The sequence below is a fragment of the Fundulus heteroclitus genome, chromosome 23 (genome assembly GCF_011125445.2).
Source record: "Fundulus heteroclitus isolate FHET01 chromosome 23, MU-UCD_Fhet_4.1, whole genome shotgun sequence".
Classification (NCBI taxonomy): Eukaryota; Metazoa; Chordata; class Actinopteri; order Cyprinodontiformes; family Fundulidae; genus Fundulus; species Fundulus heteroclitus.
In genome coordinates, this window is record NC_046383.1 from 27,744,162 (window position 1) to 27,760,943 (window position 16,782).

The window sequence follows — 16,782 nt, forward strand, 5'->3', positions numbered from 1 at the left end:
AAACCAATGCATATTTGGACTCTCTCTCGTCTTCAGGAGAAAATGCTCTGAAACAGAACCCGCACTGATTTGCTCCAACAAAAGCACCCAAACAAACAAACAAGCAAAGCGGCTCACCGTCAGAAACGGCGTCTCCAGAGCCGGCGGCGGAGACGCGGTGCAGAAACACTGCGAGGAGAAGGGAGAGGGAGAGAGAGACGCGCACGGCATCGACAGGACGAGGACGCATTCTACCAGCTGACCCGGTCCAGAAGAACCGAGCAGAAAGCAGCCTGCCTTTCGTGGGATGGGGTCGGTGTTTCACATCAGATGGAGGGAGCTGTCGCGCCGGGGAGACATCGCGATAAGCCGCGCCGCTGTCGGCTGATGCGCGCAGTCTGAATGGGATGCTTGGAGAGCAGCGTAGCAGAGGAAGAGGGGAGGAGAGGGGGTGGGGGGCGCATCTCTGTCATTTGCAACCCCTCCCCTCCCTGCACACACACAGCGATCTGTCGAAAGGCGACCCAGGATGTGATGAAAGGATGTTCTGGTGGACCAGGGGCCTGATATTAGACAATCACGCAGGACGACGGGAAACAGAAGAGCTGCTTGAGAATACAAAACAACTACCACAGCTGTGATGAAGCATTCTGGTTATTTAGGTTTCTTTCAGGGAGAGTTACTCCAAGTCAGAGCCGGCCAGATGGAAATGCAAACCAGGTGGCTGCTTAGGGCCTCCAGGCCGGCAGGGGGAGCTCATTTGCACTTCAATAACTCCGTTCATCTTTATTTGTAGAGCCATTTCTTACAAAAGAAGTATACACATACAGATTACAACAAAAACAGCAGACATAGCCAAACTACATAAATTATCATAAATTATGACGATGTTGCTTTTACCACTTTATGTTTTTACCTGTACAGTGTCCTTGAGTGTTTTGAAAGGCACTTGAAATACAATTTATTATTATTATTATAATTATAAAGGTCAAATAACGGCCAAAAATTTAAACAATGCTAAACTGAGGTTAACACAAATGCGTAGTGAGGAAACACAAAATCAATAAAAAAAAATAAATAGGACTCTGAAAATTTCAAACAAAAAACGTATATAGCATAGAAAAACACATAAAAATGTAACTATTTTTCTGATACAATGTGAAATAATAGCAAGTAAATTGATAAGAGCATAAAACTCATTTGACTGATCATACAGAATATACATTGAATTATTCAACTGGTTCTATACTGGTGTTTTTTTTATTGTTGTTGCTAAAATAAAGAAAATAAAACTAATTTGACTACAATTGCTCTTTAATAAATGTTGGGGTATCGAGCCTTAAATTCATTTCCACTCTTCTCTTGGATTTCTCTGATAACTGGTTCATCCTGGCTCAATGGACGTACTTACTATTTTAAACACGATGGAATCAATCCTATCATAGATTATCTGACACGTCTGAACCTTGAAACATTTTTGACGTGTTAGAATTGGCCACCAAGCCTGGTGCGAGGCGAGAGCTGCTTGAATCTCACGAGCGATCCAAGCCCGGGACTAAGGAACGCAAATAACCAAAAAGTAAAGAGCTGAACGTAAATAGAATCATTCCTCAATTTCCTTCTTTTCCAGACAGTAGCACAAGGCGATTACGTTTTGGCACAGCGTGCACACCGTCTTTAAATAACCGCACCGCTAGTCTCAACACGCTTTAGTTTCTGGGGTCTCCTCTGGTCTATTTGGCCATTTGCCACATCATCGTCTGCAGAGAAAGCCGTCGAAGCAAATGGAGACGCAGCTGGCTCCTGTTTGTGTCTCAGGAAAACAAACGATCCTTTTCTGACGGAATTCATTAGCGGTGATCAGCAAGACGGTTCACTTCCTGTTACATGAGCTACGGCATGGCGGCCAGTAACACTACAGTACCGACATACAGTAGGCGTCCAGCAGCTGCTCATGCTGGTGCCGCTCACTGGAAGTGTGATGATAAATATGCCACGGGGCCGACATGTCAGGAGGGTAGAGTGGATGCAGGGTGTGGGAGATATTCTTAGCCCTGATGACAGCGCAGACCGACAAATCCATTCACGTCTCCTAATGGGTCCCTCGGCTACTTTTACCCTGGTGTAGTCTGGTTAAGGTCTACTCCCTAAAAAAAAAAAAAAAGCATTTTTTTTCTGCTACACGCTGTGATTTTTAGAAAACCCTTCGCTTTCCGAGAGAATAAATCCCACCCATAGTTCACACTGCGAATGAGGCGCCCCGTCAGAGGGCCACAGCGATGCTAACCATGCTGAAGTGTTGGTAGTATTTTGAATGCCATTCATGATATCACATGAGAGTGTATTTTTAGAGAAGTAACCCCAGTAGAGCAGGATGCACAGGACAAGAGAAGACATGCACGGCCCAGAATGTCCTCAGCACCGGCTACCGATGATGGAAGAAACTGTTATTCTATTGAACTTTTTATTGACCCTTTTTTCCCCCTATCATCGATAAACGTCTATTGATCGATATATATTGTTATTGAATTATCGTCCAGACCTAGGTACGTGCTGACCCCAACAGGAAAACGAAGAAACAATGATTATTGGGATCGTAGAAATGAACCAAAGCATGATTAGACTTTAACGGATTATTAATGGAAGGAGTTTAATAAACGACAGCAGGATTATGAATCACCTGCGGGAGAATAACAGCACTGTCAGCAAGAAAAAGAGAACGGTCATATTTTGGTTTCAAACACATTTTCCAGCCAGTAGCTCTTCCAGCTTTATACATGCAGCTCGCGGGAGCTCGGAATCGTTTCTTCGAGTAAAAAGCAGCCGTCAGCAGTCGTCCTCTAGGATGTCCGGGTGCTCCTCCCAGAACTGCTCCCCGATAATGTCACAGTGGTAGGCCTCCACCGTCCTCCTGCTCCGCGTGACGGGAACCTCCTTCTCCTCTTCGTTTGGTCGCTTAACGCGCTTGTTAACGGTCTCGTCCCGCTGGATAAAACAGAAACGGGAAGAGTGAGCGATGTTGGAGATGCACCGATCGGGCTGGCAGATACCGATTGCCGGTTTTCTCCAGAATCTGACCTGCTGATTCCAGCTTGGGATGATTCCCGTTTTCTCTCCTAAAACTTTAACAGTTGGGAGCTTATGAGTCTTCATTACAATCAGATTTAACCAAACAACCCAGCTTCCCATAGTTTCTTTAAGTCAAGATTTCAAGAAGTGGGTAGTAACTACTTACATGTACTCATTTTGAACAAACAGTACTTTTAGGAGTAGTTTTAAAGCACTGTACTTTTATTTTTACTTGAGTAATAGACTTACATGAGTAACATTTGTGGGTACTCCACCCGCCGTGAGTAACTTCACTGAATAAAGAGACCTTTTTTAACCAGAAATATACCAGAGACACACATCTACAGTGAGACTGTTTTACACAAGCTTTGTTGTTTTCCGGTTACTTTCTATCTGCTGAGCTCGTTGAGACATTTGGAGGTCAAGTGAACAGTAGATATTGTCACTGGAGCTTCTAACACACAGTATATACATTAACTGCTGTATTTGTTTCAATGGTGTTGTGTTGAAAAAAGAAAAAAATTGTTATTTTCTAATTGTTATTTGTGTATTTCTTATTTATTTTAGCCTTTAAAATACCAGAATTTGCACTTCTGTCTGTTCGTTTACATAAAAAAATGAAATAATTTAACCTGATTAGTTACGCAGTGCTCATGTACCCTTACCTGACTCCGCCAGATAGATTTGCTCCGCATATCCATCTGGAAACCTTCCGTTGAAGTAATTTTGGGAAGGGGCGAAAATACTGGTTAGCTGATTGGCCTATGTTGGTGATAGACGGGCCAAATGAACCAATCAGATTCCTCGTCGCTCTGTTACGAGCGACGACGAAAACACAACCACAAGCCAAGCTACTCTTGCTGCTGCAGGTAAAGGCTCGTTAGCTCAGCAAATAAATACTCTGTAATTCCGATAAAACTTGCTCGATAGCCACGCTAACGCTAGTTTCATCGGCTGAAGCCGCCATGTTGTTTAGACTGAACTGACGCGCTTCCCGTTGCGTCACACCTCAACCCGCCTCAAAGCCAACGCTGATTGGACGTTCGTTTGGTGAACGGCTCCAAATTTTCTTCAACGGAGAGTATCCAGACTGATCTGCGAGTGAAACCTTGAAAGCTCGCGGGATCAGGATGGTCTCACGAGGCTACATGTACCCTACTTACCAAATACTTTTTTACTCTTACTTGAGTAAAAATATGTCGAAGCTATGCTTGAGTACACTTTATATCTACTCCACCCACCTCTAAAGATTTCACCCATTTCCGATCTCCATGTTCCAGAGTTCTCAACTCCTGTTTTGTCTGCTTTAAAGTAAAGGTTTAAGGTTTAGCAACCCTACAACATCACAAAGAAGGGAAGGAAGGATATTAAAAAACACAGATGGATCTTTCACAATGTGGGATAGAGAATGAAGTCAGGAAAAACAAATATTATTCCCTATGTCCCTTGACCTGGAAAACTCTTAAATCAACTGATATTCTTTTCCAGGCTCCATGTGTCAAACGGATCAAGCATTGACCATAAAAGGGAAATAAACATGCCTCAGGCTCTTAGATGAAGGTAGTATTAGGGCTGGACGATATAACATATTGATAAAATAGAAACCATATTGATCGATATCGATAATTATCAACAAATTCAAAACATATAATTAAAGTGCAGCCCTGGCCATTTTATGCTGTTGCTTAGCGACTTATTTTTAGATACAGAACACACAATGAATTAAAACTCAACCTTTTATTCAACCAACTTTTTACCAAAACTGCAAGTTTTTAAAAAAAAAAAAAAAGAATGCGTGCTCTCTGAACCCTGAAGAGGGAGGAGCTTGGTGACGAAGCGTTAACGGGTCTCTGTTTGTGATTGGTTGGGAGGATGTAGCGACTGTAATGTATGTAACATGGCTAAAATGCAAAAGGGGCAAAAAACTGTTATTCTATTGAACTTTTTATTGACCCTTTTTTCTTCTATCATCGATAAACGTCTATCGATGGATATATATTGTTATTGAATTATCGTCCAGACCTAGGTACGTGTTGACCCCAACAGGAAAACGAAGAAACAATGATTATTCGGATCGATTTGATTATTCCATCAAAGCATAATTTTTGTCTGCAGTTTAAACTCAAAACGAAAAGAGCATCAGGACCCCCTGCCGTTGGTTACCTTTTCTAAATTACAGCCAGGTAAAAGTGAATGTTTTAAATGTGGATGGAAAGAGGAAAACAATCCACTTTTCCAGAGTTTGACCTGCTGATTAGAGGTCAGAGCGCATGATTTGAGAACCATAACGTGCAACCAAACTGCAGTAGCTATTAATTATTAAACTAAAACATCACAAACGCAGCCTGAGCTTTTTTTTTTCGCTTCTTTTATTATAACTGGATAACAAGCTATGATGTTCTGATGTTTTAGTCGTCCTGATTTCTCTACTTCTCGTTTTTGTACAGCTCTTTTCTCAATTTAACCCGATGCCATTTTAAATATGCTTCATAAATAACTTGAACTTGAACCGTCACACAAACACTGGTGGAAAGGTGGACAGTATTTAGCTCAACATGCTTTCATTAGGCCTTTATATTAAAGGAACTGCAGTTTATATATGAAATTAGCTCCTTTTGTCCCGCGATAACATTTAGAAGCATATTAGCCAAACCAGATTTTTTATTTTTTTTTTATCATGGTTGCATGTTATAAATAATTAATGCTACAAACAGAGTAATTTGATATTAAAACAATTATTTCCTTAAACCTAAAAAGGGGATATTTGGAGGGGTCAATCTGGTTAAGATGTGGCAAATACACTCATTTGGACCTTAAAAAAAAGTAGTTAAACCCTCTCCAATAACGCTAGATTTAGCATGCATGGAGCTTGGACGTTTTTGGATCTGTTAAAGGTCTTAATCAGACGCTGTTCAGGTTTTTTTTTGTGTTTTCTTTTTCTTTTTTTAACTTAGGATTCTTTTTTTAGTCTCTTTCTCTGGAATCCTAGTACCTGCCTATAACAGCATATTGTGCTGAAGGGGGGGTCGGAAGGAGAAGTGGTTTGTGCTGAAAAAAGAATCCTGAATAATTTATAGGTCAGACATAAGTTACCTTGAACGACTGACTAAACCGAAATAAACATCACAGAAATGACGCCGGGGCTGAACATGAAGGAAAAAATCAGCCCCCATTAAAAGAAATTAAAGATCAATGAAAAGATCTGACAATGGCCACACTAAGATATACTTCTCTACATAATATTAAACATTATTCAGAAATTCAGAGCAGGAATGCCCTTGAGTCCGCGTTTGCGGAAGCTGTGCAGACCTAATGGCGCCACACCACCTTACCTTTTCCCAAATGAGGGCGGTGCCTTTCCGGTGAAGGGCCGATTCGTTGTTGTAGTTGATGTCGAACTCTGAGAACAAGATCTCGTTTTTATCCGCCGCTAATGTTCCCTGTTAAAAAAAAAAGTGAACAAAACACAGACTGGTTAGTTTTTGTTGAGCTAATTATTAATTGAAACCAGAGGTGAGTCTAGTAGCCAAAAATTTGTACTTAAGTAAGAGTAGTGCTACTTTAACATATTTTTACTCAAGTAAAAATATGTTAAAGTACTCGAGTAAAAAAGTATTCAGAACGAAGGCTACTCACGTACTGAGTAACTAATCTGACCGATTCAATATTTAAAAATGATGAGATCATACAGACAAAAATATAAAGTTATATACAAATTCAGGTATTCTAAAGACTAAAATAGGAAAAAACACAACAATTACATGATTACAAAATAATACATTTAGGCAGAAGAAACACTTTTTTAAATAATTTTTTAACATAAAACTAATGAAACCAATACTTACGCCAGAATAGTGCTAGTTACTTCCAATAACAATATCTACTGCTTACTGTGCGTTCACGTGTTCTCCAAATGGCTCAATGAGCTCAGCAAATGGAAAATAACATTGAAACAACAAATCTGGTGTACAAACAAGAGTCTCCCTTTAACATAAACTGTAGATGTGTGTCTGGTGCATTGTGGGTTAAAACGAGTATGTTCTTTAGTCAGTGAAGTTACTTGCAGTAGCTATAGTAGCCAGAAATGTGACTCAGTAAGAGTAGCGATACTTCTCAATAATATTTACTCAAGTAAAAAGTACAGTGCAGTAAAACTACTCCTAAAAGTACATTTTGTTCAATGAATTACTCAAGGATAAGTAACTGAGTAAATGTAACTAATTACTACCCACCTCGGACTGAAATACTTAATACACAAGAAGCAGGCATTGGCTTTGATGTAACTGGATAGCACCACCTGCTGGTTGTCTTGTGTCATGGTGTTTCATTCATTCCAGGAAAGCAATCGCCAGTGATAATGTTGCACTTAATGACAGTGCTGAACCATTAAAATGTGTTCTTGTTGACTTTAAAGCTTTATAATATTAAGTTTCTAGGAATGAGAAGAATTTCATGAGCTCTAAATCAGTCGACCGCCATAACAAACATTTCTGGACACTGCTCACCGCTTGATCTTCAAGCGACTTAGAGAACAGCTGCGCTGGTCCCAGGCAGCTGCTGCCATTAAAGTCTATTTGTGTCAATCGATAAAGAGCCTGTTGAAATCTGAAATGTATTGACTTTTCCACGACTCAACCAATTGTTTATAACAAAATGTCAACAAAGAGTCAGGCACTGAGGTTGTGGCTTTAAATAACCACATTTTCTTTGAAAGAAAAAAAGGAAGAGGTTGGAAATACGTCTGCCTCGGGAGATGTGTTTTAAAAACCTTGGAAATTTTCTTCATACATTAAAAAGAACTTAACAACTGTGCAAATAAAAGAAAAGAAAAAGAACTAAGACTTTCTAATATCCTAAATTTGAAAAGTATTAGGTATGTAAATGTCAAGTTACTTTCAAAAAACTAACTCCGCACATCAACCGCTACACACCATTCCCATTGTGAAAACAAGTCAGTGGTGACGTAATGCAGAGGGGATGTTGTTCTTTACCAAAACAGGAGGGTCATCAGGATTTATGGGTGGAGCTAAAAGGGGATTTAGGAGGAAAAAAAATGCTGCTAACGAGCTAAGACTGGGATTGAGGTTCTCTTTGCAGGAGTATAATGATCCTAAAACATTAAAACCAGGTTCAATAGGATGACTTAGGTCAAACCATGTAGAGCTATTAGAATGGCCCAGTCAAAGCCCAGATTTAAATTCGATCAATAAACAGTCAAAATACTTAAAAACTGATGCTGGCGAATGGTTCTGACCATTCGGACTGACCTGAATGGTCGATAAATTGGCAAAAAATAAAGAAAAAGTTTCAATCACTAGATGATGAAAGGTGGTAGTGACACACCTCAAAAGACCTGCAGCTGTAACTTACTGCACGGCAAAGTGGTTCTATAAAAGCCTGGACACATACACATGCAACACTTTTCCGACTTTTCTTTGCGAAGCATTTGAAAACTATTCAGCGTTTTCTATTCACTTTGAACGTACTTTGTGTTATTGTGACAGCCGATTTCAATAAAACGCACAGCGGCCGGAGGATGTAACGTGAACGCGTACTTTTGCAGGGCATGGAAGGGAAAAAGAGAAAACAAATAAACAACACAATACAACTGGAAATCTGAAAAATATATATATATAGATGAGAAAAAATTTGTTTATGCAACATCAAGAGAAATAAAAAAAACAGCAAAAATCGTTTGATTCGACTTATTAAAGAAGGTAAATTAAAGGAGAAGTCCGGTCAACAAGGAAAAATCATTGGATCATTATCTATACCTAAAGTTAATATGTTTGTGGTGATTTAATTAATTTAGCATTAATCAGTAAAAAAATAAAAGCATAAACTGTCATCTTGATCACAGAGTCTGGGGGCAGCCATTATTGCCCAAATATGGCCAGATATGTTACAATTTTATATTTAAAGTACTTTCAGCAGTTTGAACTCTGATTTTGACCGGACTTTTCCTTTAAACCAGGAATGACCCAAATAAACCCAATACGCCTGTAAGGCCTCCCTGCACTTTAGGCTTGGAGGCGTTCCAAAAGGAGGATAATTGGCAAACCTGGCAGCCAGACACGCCGTTAACAATTGTGATAATAAACTTATTCTGAAAACCTTCTGCAGTAACTCTTACTGTCATGCTCTCACCTTTAGCCGATCCTCGGCCTGTGTCGTAGTGAGCCCTCCTTTTTGAACCAACGTCCAAAACACGGTGTTGTACAAGTTATTGATGTGACCTATAAATATAGTAAAGCACAGCATAAAAACATGTCCGCTGTGGATAGTTCCGCTGACGCGCCCGTATGGATCCCACTCACAGTCTGCTTGCCTCCAGCTGAGGTAGTCCCTGAGGTTACGGTTGGTGGGGTACAAAACCACCCGGCCGTCGAAGCCAGGGGGGTACAGGAGGGGCTGCTCCCCGAAGAACTCCTTCCAGTAAAACACGTAGGAGGAGGAAAACTGGGAGGCCACGTGAGTCATGAGCTTACTGCAAAACGAGCAGAGGAGAGGGGGGAGAAGAAGGAGGTGAAACAGAACCACTGCCAATTGGAGATGTGTATGACAACGCCAGGGAATGAGAGGAGTACCTGGCTCTTCTTTTGAACCAGGTGGAGGTTCTCTTAAAAACGAAGCTGAACTCATCGCTCTGGCCGTAGGCGACCACGACGTCCTCCAGCTCCTCCATGACGGAGCGGGCGCTCCTGCTCATCAGCCCCAGCGCCCTGTCGTCGTTGGGCTTGGCGAACCGGTGCTGCTCGGCAAACCTGCAACAGAAGGCGGTGCCACATTGGGGAGTCCACGGCGGGCCGGGCGGCGTCAGACCGCGGCGCGGCGCGGCGAGGGGAGGCGGAAAAAAACCCACTTGTGGAAGTTGCGGCCGTCCAGCCTCACGACGATGTAGCAGTTCCTCAGGCAGGTGTCGTCCGTCTCGAAGCTGCGGACGTACTCGAACTTGCTCTTCGCCATGACGCTGGAGCTGGAGAAGGGGCGAAGGGCGCAGGAGCTTCCCGCTGCTGCACCGAGTCTGCAGACCCTTCCTATCAGCATGAAGAGACTGCGGGAGGGGGGGACGCACATCAGTAATCATCAATAATAATAATAATAATAATAATAATACTACAGGTTGATTTATTCTGACACGGCAAAAATGTTAGTGTTTATACAGTAGCTGGGTTCCTGTAGTTATATTTACAGCAACACAGTCGCGAAACGCATCCTGATGTTTAGTAATGATATTAGAGGAGCTAGCAACTGAGCTGCGGATTTGTTCACAGCCACACAAGCTAACGACACTTCTGGCCCGATTATTCAAGCTCCCCGACGTCCGAACCTGTCATTATTATACCTCTTTAAAAGCACAACAATGAAAACAGTTCTCCGGGAATCACTCACGTTGGTTTGTGTACAGTCCGTCGACCAAATCTGTCGTAGTCGCACCTCTAGCTCCGGAACTTCCCCAACAAAGGTTCCGGATGAACAAGATTGTGTTTTATTTTTTATGTTTTTTTTTTATTATTATTATTATTATTTTATTTTATTTATTTATTTTTATTAAGCCTAACACGTTCTTTGCTCCTTCTTGGATATATTTGACAACACATGTTGTCATCACGTATGTTATTCATCTGCCACTGAGCTGAGCGGAGTAATCTGATTGCGAATGGCGTTGTGTGTTAGCGCCATCTTGTGGTGGTGTGGGGCATGAAACTAAGTTTGTAGACCAACTGTTTTTAAAATCGTTAATATTTGCTTTTAGTTTCCATTTCCCTCTGTTTTATTTTGTTTCACTTTTCCTACATTTTATTGAAACTGTTTTTTTACTTGCCTTTGTTCTGTTTTTATTTTCCGATGTTTTAATCATGTACAAATCAACTGTAATAAATTGCATACAAATAAAGCTTGCCTTGCTTTGCAACAGAAATAAGCACTTTTATTTAACCATATTCCATTTTATAAGGTGAAAACACATTTGGCTAAACTGTGCCAAAATCACAGCTCCGCCTGGCACACTGCCCACCAAAACCTTTGTGGACCTAATATGCTTCAGCTGAGTAAGTCCAGATTTGTTGCAGTTATAGTCTAGATATCGGTCTGTTATACCCGATGCTTTTCTTGGGTTTTCAAATGTGTTTTCACGGTATTTTATAATGTTTATTTAGAAAACACTTTGTACGACACTCGAAATTTTAGATTTTTCCTTTATTCAATCAGCCATAGTAACAGTTTGGCTCAACTGGAAAAATATTATTTTATGTCTCATCATTACACAGGTAATCAAAGTTTGCATTTATACTTGATATTGGGTATGTAATTTCAGGCGGAAATTGCTCCCTAACCCCTCAGGTTCATTCAGTTAAGCTGCTGGCCTGAACTGCCAAGTTGATGCATACTAAGGAAATAATTTGACTTCAGTTCAAATTTGCACCTAATGAAGACATTTTAAGTACAAATATACAAAAAGAAAACCAGAAATAATTATTTATTTTGTGTGTATATTTATATATATATATATATATATATATCTTGCATTGGTGCAAATAAACATGACTTGACATTGAGACCCCACATCATTTTGTAGCAAACTGGATTTAGGCTGTTGTAATAGCGCCATGATTGGGTAAGAGATCTTTGAGTGTTGGTTGCTTGGTGTCCTGACTGCATACTTTGTGAAGTGTGGTTAAACCTTTTCTTTTCTTCCTGTTTTAGTGCAGTGGTGTGCTTACGGTGTCTTCTTTATGAAGATGTTTTTAACATGAGTTTCAAGTAAGGTTGAGATCCCAGCCGTTGTTCCAGAATTCAAACTTAAAATAGGGTGGAAACTAATGAGAGACAATCTGTCTACACTGCATGAAGGACTGCACACACACACACACACACACACACACACACACACACACACACACACACACACACATATATATATATATATATATATATATATATATATATATATATATATATATATATATATATATATATGGACAAGAGCTCTAAGCGCTGTTATCTGTTCAGATTCATGTTCATCATTAGTCAGTTTAGAAATAAAAGACTTAGAAGGCCGTCTTGTTATTCTAGACGTCTGGCGAAACGTGTGGACTCAGATGATGTGGTTAGAACTTGTGTTTCTCTGGGTACCTGCACATTTAGGGGTGAAAGGAAATGAAGTAGCAGACAAGAAGGCCAAAGCTTAGCTTTTGTTATTTGTTGGTGACTATAGGCTAGTAAAAATAACCATTTTTGTTTCTAGCGCGCTTGACTTGATTTACATTCCTCGCCGCTTGGTGGCGGTAAGGCGGCTAATAGTTATTTGCACACTGGCCATAAGATTCTAGGAAGAAGAAAGTTGCTTGGGTTGGGGTTGTGGGTTTTTTATTGAGATGGGCTGTTTTTGCTGAAAACTGTCAGTCACATCTGGCAACCCTGAAACCGAGGAGCAATATTTTTTTTTTCCCAGGATCCCTCGCGTCGCCTCGTTCCGCTTCTCACTGCGGTCGTTTCAAACATGGAGGAGCGGGAGAGGAAAGGCGTGAAGCCGCGCGGTGAACGGACCGCGTCGGGACCAGCCGGAGCGCAGCCGGTACCGGAGCCGGTACCGGAGCCGGTACCGGAGCCGGGCTCAGCGGACAGCGGGGCGGACGAGTTAAACGTCTGCTCGGAGAAGTTCGACCCGCTGCTGGCGCTGTACTCCCCCGCGGCGCCGCCGCTTCCCTTCCCCAACATCAAGTGCTTCAACAACGTCTCGGAGTACGAGAGCTTCCTGAGGGGCGGGCCGGGCCGGGCCAAGCCGGAGAACGTGGAGAAAAGGCGGCGGGAAGCGGCCAAGGGGGTGGCCGACCCGGAGCGCATCGAGAGGCTGCGGAAGCTGATGGTGAACAACCCGGCGTCCGAGGAGACGCCGAGGCGACGGCGGCCTAAAGCGGCCAAAAATGTCCTGACCAGGATGTCCCGTAGGTCCAAAATGTCTCAGCTAGGAAGGCTTATTGTTGTAGCCTGTTGCTCAAAGCTTGTCAACCACAACCGGTTTAAAGTCTTAGGCTGAGGTTCGGTGTTTCACACCAACACACAAAGCGCTTAGCTGCTATGAAGCAAGTCATTCCTGCACTTTATTATGTCTTCCCATCACGCCACCACAGCATGATGCTGCCACCCCCGTGTTTCACAGTGGAGCTGTGGCTCAGACTCCTTGTGCAGAGCGGCGGACCTCTGCAGCTCCTCCAAAGTCACCACAAAGATCAGGGCCAATGAACTTTAATGGTTTAATTGTAAAAAAACAACAAACATGAAAACCAGCACTTCCGTTTTGCGATGTGTTGGTTTGTCTCATTTAGAGGATCATTTGCGGTTGTAAGTAGGGGTGGACGGTTTACATATTATCACGATATGTTGTGATAACGATAATCAACTATTACCGGTTTATTGCAGTCTTTTCAGGTAACTTCGTGGCTGTGGCTTAATGTCAATTATAGACCCATACATATTAATACAGCCCTTTAAAAACACATTTAATAACATAACATTTATTGAAACAAAAATTGAAATACGTTGCATCAGGACACAAGTTACATAAAGAAGTGTGATTTTTTTTATTTTTTATTATCAAAACTGCACACATTAACGGCGTTTGACTACAAATTTGAATTTATTGACATTACAGTGGAGCGAATAGCTAAAATAACAATACCGGCAGTTTTTGGGGTTTTCAGACGTAGGGCTGGACGATAATTTAATAACTATATATCAATCGATTATATATTGGAAAAAAAAAGGGTCATTAAAAATTATGACTGTCATTACATCCTCCCAACCAATCACAAACTCAGACCCAGGAATCAAGCTCCGCCCCCTTCAAAGAGTTCAGAGACCGTGAGCTCTTTTAAAAAAACTTTTTCGTTAAAAGTTGGTTGAATAAAGGATTGAGTTTGAATTCAGTGTTTGTGTTCTGTATCTAAAAACAGGATGCCAAGCGAAAGCGTAGGAAGACCAGGGCTGCACTTAAAATATCTGTTTGAATTAGTTGATAATTATCAATATTGATCAATATGATTTCTATTTTATCGATACGCTTTTTTCCCCCTGTATCGTCCAGCCCTATTCAGACATCCCTAATGGATGCTTACCGTCGTCGAGTTAAACACGTGGTTAGCGATGTTTCGGGATAACGATAAAACAACGCGACAAAGGCCCGGCCCTAGCTGTAAAGGGACAAAACGGGAACGAGGGGTGTGAATACTTTTGAAGGTGTAGCACGTGTGTCTGTGTGGAGCCATGTAAAAGCGATACCTGCGTAACCCGCTGCTGCCGTGTCTCCAGTGTGCCAGGGCAGCCCTCTGGGGGAGCTGCACCGCTGCGTGGAGGCCAGGATCAGAGTCAGAGTTCACATCCGCACCTTCAAGGGGCTGCGGGGCGTGTGCTCCGGCTTCGTCGTGGCCTTCGACAAGTTCTGGAACATGGTGAGTACGGGACCACGCTGCGTGCGTTCTAACCGCTGGCTGTTTTTTTTTTGTTTTTATTTATTTTTTCTTTCTTTGGCAGGCCATGGTTGACGTGGACGAGACGTACAGGGAGCCTCTACTCGGCGAGGCGCTGCACCACGAGAAGGCCCTCACCGTTTCACGGGTCAGCCGCTTCATTTCTAGCTGTCCGCTCATATTCAGGAAACGGAAGCATTGTTGGAAAGTTCAGTCGCTTCAGTAACCCAGTTCACTAAGGGAAACATGGAGGATGGTTTAAAGCCTTTATTTCTGTTATGTTTTTATTTTTCCCTCACCCTCAGCTAGAAAAATCCCAGCGTATAAGACTAGAATGTTGCATTGACCAATTAAAAAATAGCAAAATTTTTTAGGCAGAAAAGGGGGGAATAACACGTCTAATAACAGCTTAAAGGTTGTTTTTTTTATTTCAAAGGGTGTCTTTTAGTCTGACAAATAAGCCTCTTAGAAACGAGAACGACTGTCTATAGAGGTTTGCTGAAAGCTATTCACATTGTGAGAGTCTTGAGCTCTCTGGCATCTTCACTAGTTTTTTTTTTTTATTCTCTGGAGTCAATAAAAAGTCCCACTCATTTGTTGGGGTTTAAAACAAGGGGTGACCAAAGTGAGGCCCGTGGGCCATTTGTGGCCACTGGAGTGACTTTGTGTGGACCCAGAACACAATAAAAAAAAAAAAGTCCCTTTAGCAGAGGTGATCGATGCAAACGGACACTTTTTAGGTAAAACAAAGAGATTTTTAGAGATGAATTGGTTGGGAATAACATAAAGAGAGAAATGCTGATAATGTCCTCTGTGGGGGGGATAAAATCCATCAAATGATTAATTGCACACGTGAGGAAACGACAGCAGAGGAGGTAAATCTGTGAGTCGGTCTGAAGCAGGAGTCCAAAGAAGCTCCATGTCTACCTCCAGTCCAGCTAGATTTAACTCGTTGGCGTTACACGACCTATTGAACGCAGACGCATTTTTTCATAAATATCTACTATAGGATTTATTTTTATTTATCTCTATTTCTAAAATAAAGAAAAAAAAACTCGTTCCATAAGAGAGATGGATACAATTTCTAGTGGAAATTGTCTTTGGTTGTTGTTTTAAAAAAAAAAAAAAAAAGAGAAAAAAATCGATCTAAAGAAAAATGACTACTAGTTCTAGCGTCATTCTGTTGGGGAAAGTTAAGGCGATTGTTCCATGAAAAAAAACTGGCTAAACTCTGCATTTGTTATGTCTACATTTAAAAAAGCTTAGCTGGTTCTGTATGGTTTGAGCCCCTGTGGGAGGTCCAAAGAGCCACAGGTGGTCCAGACAGAGAAAGCCACAATGGCGGAGAAACAAGTCAGGTTGCTGAAAAGGTCAAACACAACCCAACCTTTTACATATATAGACAGATCCAGATGTTTTTCTTCACTTACCATCTGCAGACAAAGTTCTTCTTTTATTTTAGACTGAGGATGAGGATGCTGGGAACGTCTTAGCCAGATACACCCTGCACTTCCTTACTCTGGCTTTTATTGACAATTAATCCAAGCCAAATCTCTTCTATTGTTCCAGCTCTTTGAGAAGCTGAGTCTTCAGGACAGCTCGGGACGCAGCGACCCGGTGGAGAAGCGGGACGCCAGAGACAAACCCAGCGAGGGACAGGCTGACGACCCCAAATCCGCGGGGACGAGGGAGGACAGCAGGAGGGCAGGACCCGGGCTGTCGGAGAAGGGCGGGGTCTCAGGGAAGGAGCGGGACCCGGCGGCCAATCAGAAGACGTACGGGAAGGTGCGCTCGCGCCACATCAACCAGCTCTTTGTCCGTGGTGAAAACGTCATCCTGGTGAACCCACAGCCCCTCTGATGCTTTCGGCTTCCTCTGAATCAGCCCAGATCAGCAATGCCGCTGTAGCCGTCATCGCAATGCGATTAGATTCAGACGAATCGAGCACCAGCTGTTATATCATATTGATACGATCCACCACAGGGACGGTCCTTTTTTATTATTATTATTATTATTATTATTGAGAAATAAAAGCTTCCTAATTGTGATTAAAGCTGCTTTTTTTTGGGTGTGCTTGTGGTCTGTGATGGTTGGTGGCCAGCAGGTGGCAGCAGAAACACGCCGGTGGCGGCGTTGGAGGAGCTTGTCCCTTTCTGTTGCTTTTCCCGTTAGTTTGAGCAGGAATGACAGCGCAGTCTCCGCGGGCTTCATAAATGCATTATGAATAATTGAGTTTGTGAAGCTGGAGATTGCAGATGGCACTCAA

The 16,782-nt window shown here is 42.0% G+C and overlaps 3 protein-coding genes across 5 annotated transcripts in view; 1 reads left to right on the top strand and 2 right to left on the bottom strand.

Annotated features, from left to right (window-relative positions):
* The window catches only part of adam19b (ADAM metallopeptidase domain 19b), a 32,495-nt gene extending 29,990 nt beyond the window's left edge, over positions 1–2,505 (bottom strand). The window contains exon 1 of the mRNA XM_012870626.3: positions 118–2,505. Coding sequence (XP_012726080.2) covers positions 118–229 — 112 coding nt within the window. The 5' untranslated portion in view covers positions 230–2,505. The remainder of the gene's footprint in view (positions 1–117) is intronic.
* A 102-nt stretch (positions 2,506–2,607) lies between these two features.
* On the bottom strand, positions 2,608–10,538 carry thg1l (tRNA-histidine guanylyltransferase 1-like). 3 transcript variants are annotated; one of them, XM_036127171.1, is made up of 7 exons: positions 10,394–10,538; positions 9,911–10,102; positions 9,636–9,812; positions 9,366–9,535; positions 9,196–9,284; positions 6,381–6,488; positions 2,608–2,964 (listed from the first exon to the last, which is right to left on the bottom strand). In XM_036127171.1, the coding sequence occupies exons 2-7, from the start codon at positions 10,093–10,095 to the stop codon at positions 2,806–2,808; spliced, it is 888 nt and encodes a 295-aa protein (XP_035983064.1). In that variant the 5' UTR covers positions 10,096–10,102; positions 10,394–10,538; the 3' UTR covers positions 2,608–2,805. The 3 variants fall into 3 exon arrangements, with proteins under 3 accessions (XP_035983064.1, XP_035983062.1, XP_035983063.1); XM_036127169.1 differs by having other exon boundaries at positions 10,441–10,530; XM_036127170.1 differs by lacking the exon at positions 10,394–10,538 and adding an exon at positions 10,212–10,353.
* A 1,867-nt stretch (positions 10,539–12,405) lies between these two features.
* Positions 12,406–16,564, top strand: lsm11 (LSM11, U7 small nuclear RNA associated). The gene is made up of 4 exons (XM_036127574.1): positions 12,406–12,995; positions 14,359–14,498; positions 14,581–14,664; positions 16,086–16,564. The coding sequence occupies exons 1-4, from the start codon at positions 12,551–12,553 to the stop codon at positions 16,374–16,376; spliced, it is 960 nt and encodes a 319-aa protein (XP_035983467.1). The 5' UTR covers positions 12,406–12,550; the 3' UTR covers positions 16,377–16,564.
* The last annotated feature ends 218 nt before the right edge of the window (positions 16,565–16,782 follow it).

What these genes read in the sequence shown, in the direction of transcription:
- lsm11 (XM_036127574.1), top strand. Translation starts at nt 12,551, where the DNA reads ATGGAGGAGCGGGAGAGGAAAGGCGTGAAGCCGCGCGGTGAACGGACC. An exon ending in TCGACAAGTTCTGGAACATG is followed by an intron (nt 14,499 to 14,580) that starts GTGAGTACGGGA and finishes TTTCTTTGGCAG; the next exon opens with GCCATGGTTGACGTGGACGA. An exon ending in AGGCCCTCACCGTTTCACGG is followed by an intron (nt 14,665 to 16,085) that starts GTCAGCCGCTTC and finishes CTATTGTTCCAG; the next exon opens with CTCTTTGAGAAGCTGAGTCT.
- thg1l (XM_036127171.1), bottom strand. Translation starts at nt 10,095, where the DNA reads ATGCTGATAGGAAGGGTCTGCAGACTCGGTGCAGCAGCGGGAAGCTCC. An exon ending in GACGGCCGCAACTTCCACAA is followed by an intron (nt 9,813 to 9,910) that starts GTGGGTTTTTTT and finishes CTTCTGTTGCAG; the next exon opens with GTTTGCCGAGCAGCACCGGT. An exon ending in AGGCCGAGGATCGGCTAAAG is followed by an intron (nt 6,489 to 9,195) that starts GTGAGAGCATGA and finishes TTTTTTTAACAG; the next exon opens with GGAACATTAGCGGCGGATAA.